General features: G+C 40.8%; 1 protein-coding gene across 1 annotated transcript; it reads right to left on the reverse strand.

The window, feature by feature from the left end:
* Positions 1 to 4,658: 4,658 nt before the first annotated feature.
* Positions 4,659 to 5,605, reverse strand: LOC116142442. The gene has a single exon (XM_031427860.1). It carries the CDS (start codon positions 5,466 to 5,468, stop codon positions 4,860 to 4,862), a length of 609 nt encoding a protein of 202 aa, XP_031283720.1. The 5' UTR covers positions 5,469 to 5,605; the 3' UTR covers positions 4,659 to 4,859.
* Positions 5,606 to 6,127: the final 522 nt, after the last annotated feature.

Raw genomic sequence — 6,127 nt, forward strand, 5'->3', positions numbered from 1 at the left:
TAAGTCAGTGAAGTTTTAATACAGTCGTTTACCTTGCTCAGATGCTAGAACGAGTGGTCATCAGGTCGTCGCCCGTGTTAGCAAACTGTCGTATGACCCCGATAGCTCGCACTCGAGCAGGCCAGCGATCGGTTGCAGATATTGGGCAGACATCCCCAATGAGTCTAGCACAGGTGCGTCCTTCCCCTTGCCGGCAGCGACCGTTCGCTCGCGGGCTCCTGCCCGACCTCCAGATTCCTGGCGCGACCTCAGGCTCTCCTCAGATTCGGTCTCTGACTCTTCGGCCTGAATCTGCTTCCTCTTCCGACCTCTGGGTCGGAGCCTTCCGCTTTGGGCGAACAGTTGGTGCCTGAGCGACCTGTTCTGTCATGGTCACTTCTTGCATAGGACGGGGCTGGGGAGGCGCGACTGTTCGCACCGGCTGTGCTGGAATAGGACGGTAGCTTCGGGCCCTCTCTCTCCTCGATCGAGAGAAGATGAATGGTGCTCGGCGGGGCTGCCCGGACTCCTTTGGGGGCATGGTTTCGTATTTAAGTCGTTAGTAAGCAAACTTATTCTACGACCAGAAAGGAACCGGTATAGCTTACCTTTGGGGGTTCTAACGACGCCTTGTCGCTGAAAAAAACGTACTTCCGCAAGTTCGTGGTTGTCACAAGCTTCCCGCGTCCGGCTCTCCTTGTCCAGTACTCCGAAAGACAAGCCGTCTGGGTCGGCGAGTAACGCTTGCTCGGGCGTTCTATTAACTGCAAAAGAAAACAGGTCGTTATTGGGTCAGGCGAGCAGATAATGAACCCAGCGAAAGAAAACTACTTGGATCCTGAAACGGCAGTAGCGGTAAAAGAAAAAGAAGAACTTTGTCCGTAGGCCCCGCATTGCTGGGATAGCTGTGTATCCCCGCGGTAATGGTAGGTCGCCGAGACAAATAGTACGAGTCCTTGTCCCTACTCTTCTTAAGATAGTAGGCGACGCCGAGCTCCACCGCCGTTGGTCTCCCAAGCCGCTCTCGCAGCATGCGATGTACATCGCGACAGCGATGACGTACTGTTTGGCGTCAGCTGCATCGGTGCGATCCCGAAATGATCCAGGACCGACCTGATGAAAGGATGGAAGGGAACCTCCCCCACCCTTGAAGATCTCTTCAGAGATCGCGACAAGGCCATCGGTCGGGCGCCGTGACGGCCTAGTGTGGTGAGGAACACCTCCGCGTGGATGTCAAATTGCCTCTTATCTATTATATTCCTCGGTGGTGAGAACCGAGTAGACATCGAGGGTGCGTCCTCGGGAGTCCCCGCGAGGATGAGCTGGCTCCTTCCTGGGTTTGGATGTTAACGATTCCATTCCAGTCTGCAACATCGACAGACACGGTCATTTAGGCCTTGTGTTGTCCGTGCGACGGCAGGGGACAAATTTTAAAACCTAACAGTGACTCAAGCCGCCATCCACGGCTCGAACACATGACGGCGTCATGTCTCTGGTGAACACCAGGAGACCCAACGCCATCGCCCAACCAAGCAAAGCAAAGAAAAAGAAGAAGAAGAGAATCTTACTTTGGGAGAGTAACCGAGACCGAAACTCATTTCAGTTGCCTGAGAAGCGCCGATCGGAAAAGAGTGGGTTGGTTTGCTAAGGTTTGTCACTCGAAAAAAAAAGAAATCTCGGTGACCTCATCTGAAAAATGCGAGTTTTTATATGGATTGCGAATCGACGGTTACCACCTCTCGGAACCGAAATGACAGCCCTCTCTCTTCCGCATTAAATGCGCCCCACGTTACATTAAATGCCGTGATAAGAGTCGTCGTTTCGAATGCGCTGCGCAACTAATGCTGTCAAAACGGCGTCAGGTCAGCACACGATGATTAATGTGTCTGACAAATGCTTTAACGCGTGCAGAGCGCCTGACAGCGCAGGACCAGGTTCATTGATTCTCTAAGGTACGGAAAGGAGCGTCCATCAGACCCAGGTCGCTAGGACAAAGAGTCAGGTCGTTTAGGCAAGGAATCGCGCGAGATCGTGTTCGCCAAGAGTCCTGTGCCGAGCTCACCCATTCAGGTCGGAGCGACCAAAATCTCAGTGTGATTAGTTTCCAAGGTTCGATCCTCAAACCTTAAAAATAGGGGCTTTTTTATGCCTGGGAAAATAAAGGACTGACGTGGGAAAGTCACGTGAAGGATGACCTGCTCCCGTCAGAGCAACACGCACACGTCAGGCCTGCCAAATAATATGGAGCTCACACGCGTCCATTTCCCTACAATAAATCGTGCGAAGTCAGCTTGGGAAGAGAGCAATGGGACATAAAGCCGGATTATATCCTGACAGTCACACCAACCTATGGATTAATGATGATTACACGCTTCAGTTTGATATAAAATGAAGAAGACCCTTCATTAAGGGATTCGGCCATTTTTACATTGAGAAACTCTCTCTCTCTCCTCTGTAAACAATTTACTTTTCCAACTCTTCTGTAAGTCAGTCCGCTTTTGCGACCTGACCCACATAATATCAATACAAATCAGTGGACGTAGGACTGCTACCTTAGCATCCGAACCACTTAAAAACTCTCTTTACATTTATTTCACTGTATATTAATTATCACGGTTTCTTACATCAACGTTCGCACGTGACAATTCGTTGGTGCCAAAATACGCATCAAACAGTATATATACATAATCCATTTAACATAAATTTTGTATGAATTAATTTTCTATTTTCTTTTCTACACATAAACCCTAATTTTATTCTTGAGATAATCAAGATGAAATGAGTTTGATTAATAGGTTTATTTTATCATATTTTATTGTTTTTAACTTCAATTGATTTGCACATTTACATAATTTATAAGTGTATGAGCAAAAAAACCTTGAGCTTTGTAGACCCAGACAAAAAACATTTATTATGCGGCTCAATACTGTAGCCCAATTTTGATTGAGCCTACGCTAAGGATCTATGTTATGGGCCAACCTATTGAACCAACCCGACAACTAAATAGTTGGATTTCCAATACTAAGCCTTGCCTCAAATTTTTACCGTCTACAATAAGTTGTTATTCTTATCCTTTTTTTTTTTTAAATAAAAAAACACGAGTGATGCTATTTTTTATCCCATTATTTATTCCCATTATTGAGTTAATAGTTATATTAATATTTTAATTATAGGGTTAAACATAGACCTCTCAGGTACAATAAAGTAACAAAAATCTTGATGAGTGCTAACCTAACAAAAAGTCTTTTCGCTGATGATCTGATAGAATTTATACTATATTACTAAATTATTTTTTTTTTATTAATTAAAATCTAAAACATAATAATAAGGAGAATTTTTATTGTTTTAAAATGTGAAAAATAACTATCATAATTAAATGGCTCGATAAAGATTCTTAAATGTATTATTAGAGAGGTTTGAGATTAAGCCCTATCTCTTTTTTACTGATAAAGTAATCATGCTAATAGGGAATTAGAATATTTAGTTATTTACTAAAACTCTTAACTGGCCCATAGAAAGGAGTGAAGCTTGGCGCTTGGGTAAGCTGGCGGAAAATCTCCGTTGTAAACGAAAAAGCAAAAAAAAGGGTGAATTTTTTTATTATTTAATATAATCAGGAGATTCATGTTAACCCAATTGTATTCATACTCTGGGTATTAATTTGAGTTAACACCTCCGAGTTGACGGCTACAAAAGTGAAAGACAACTTTCAGCTTTACAGCCACACAACTTGCATGAACTATGAAACAATTTAATGTTTTCACCAACGCCTTAATTAATACTCACCAACACAGTTAGAACAAAAAATACTCCATCCCGATCTTGCCACGTCATAATATCACATTAATTATCATATTCTGACGTGGCAACATCTCAGTCTAAGTTGACACGTGTTGACTGCCACCTGCCTTGCCCTTGCGTTTGGCCTACGAAAATAGTTGGAAGTGAAACCTGTCAAATCCATCACCATCTCCAAATTAGAATTCATTTTATATAAATTATAATAGAAAATGTAATTTATGAAATGATATTTATTGACTTAAAAGTTCTTTTACTAAAATTAAAAACAATTATTTCTACCCCTTTTTATATTAGAATTGCTAACCTATGCTATTTATTTTAAAGCAATATTTATGTGATGCAAATCGAAATATATAAACATAATATATACATATTATGGTTTATAAAGTTTAATACTACTTTAAATTACACTAGCAGTTATTATCTGATTTAAAATAAATAAATAATTAATCAATGTAAAAATATTTTTTTTGGGGATTCCAAACATTGTAATATAACGTTGAATTAACTTTAAATTTGTAACATAAAACAATTTAGTGTGTAAAACTTAAAATTTCAACATAATAAATTAAATATTATGATAGTAAAAATTATAATTTTTATAAAGTATTAAACGTTATCCATGTTGATCAAATTCTTTATCTAACCAATTTGTTTTTTAAAGGTTGACCATATTTTTATGAAATATTAAACTAAACCAGTCTTTATAAATTTTTTTATTGAATTACTAAGAAAATATCAATTTGGCTTCCTGATGCTGACTTTGCATCTCTTCCCAAGTCTCACCCACGGACGACCAGCAGTCTCCCTCTTCGCTCCAGCGTTCACGGTATCATCCACGGCCGGTGAGCCGCCATTCTCTCCGGCGATTAATCAAACAAACTAGAATTTAATTATAAATATGTTCAATTTTATAAAAACTCTAATGGATTTCTAATTTCTTCATGATTGTCATTAACAGTTCAGTGCGGATTTTCTTTGATTCTTTCCAAAAACAAGAGCAATTGAAATTTGGAAAAGAAAATCCCCGCGTATCTAGTGACAATTTTTTGGACAGCCAGCTAAGATAATTCTACTTTCTACTCGCTACTACAAACTGCTACACTAACAAATGACTCGTCGTTTCCCGGCGAGTACTTATCGTGAGTGGGAGACGGCGAAGGTGTGTAGTACGGAGGCGAAGCACACGGCGTCGAAAACGGCGTGGTTTCTTCACCATTAACGATATCTTCAATTTTTACAACCCCACAATCACTCTCACCCTCAAAACGCACCGTTTTGCTCTTCACACTCTGATCATTCTCAGCCTCGGACGTCTCGGTTCCTTCTCTCTCTTCTTCTCTAATAGTGAACAAACCCCTCGACGGTCCGTACATCCCCAGCTGCCACTTCACCACGTCATCATCGTCAACAGCCACCACCACTGCCTCAGCCTCCTGCGCCTCCGGAGCGGTTGGGTTCCCTGCGGGTTCGATCCGGGACTGGTTCTTCAAGCAGAAGAAGTACAGCAGCTGCTCCTTCGATGACGTGAGATTGTAAAACGGGTCTCCCGGAGGAATTTCCGGGCTGCTCCGTCGGCGGAAAGCTTGCTTCCGCCACAAAACATAAAAAAGCTCGGCCAATAAAGCCAGAAGAGAGACTAAAAACACTATAGTGAGTACGGCTCCAAGCTTCTTTAAACCATCCATGGCCCTTTAAAGCATGATATGAGGAGCTAAAAGAAGGTGAAATCTTTCAAGTATTTTGATTAGTTTGATTTAATGGCGGTGAGAGAGGAAAAGTTTACTTGTGAAGTGTGATAAAGAAAATGATCTGATTGCTTGAATGCATGAAACTTTCTTGGAAAATATGGTTGGAAAAAGAAGACCATTTATGATGACGTGGACTTCCAGTTAGAGCTGTCGTGGACATGCTTTTTTAAATTTGAATTAGTTAGGCGGATGACAAGTTACTTTCCATATTATTTCTTTCTTTTTTTCTAAGGTAAGCTGGGGGGGGGGGGAAAAGAACCTTCTCCACGGTTTAAGGCGTAAAGAAGCAGTTCATCATGTACTATAAAAGCCAAAGGATTTTTTTTTTTTTTTGTCTTTTTTCTTCCCATGAAATCGGTTTAGTATTAGGCTATTAGCTCATCACTTTGTTTAAAAAGTTTAAATAATTTTGTAAGAGGTGTTTATATTTTTAAGGGAGGGTTTTGATAATTAGGGATATTTCTTGAACGAAACCATTAACTTTTAACTTTATCAAGGGTGTTAAGATAATTTTATGTGTAAATACTTTCATATAAAATAATTTTTTTTTTAGACACACAATAAGTTAAAAAAAATGGGGCACAAGTTAAAAAAAA

Source organism: Pistacia vera, unplaced genomic scaffold (genome assembly GCF_008641045.1).
Source record: "Pistacia vera cultivar Batoury unplaced genomic scaffold, PisVer_v2 Contig408, whole genome shotgun sequence".
Lineage (NCBI taxonomy): Eukaryota > Viridiplantae > Streptophyta > Magnoliopsida > Sapindales > Anacardiaceae > Pistacia > Pistacia vera.

Coding starts and splice junctions, on each gene's coding strand:
- LOC116142442 (XM_031427860.1), bottom strand. CDS start 5,468: ATGGATGGTTTAAAGAAGCTTGGAGCCGTACTCACTATAGTGTTTTTA.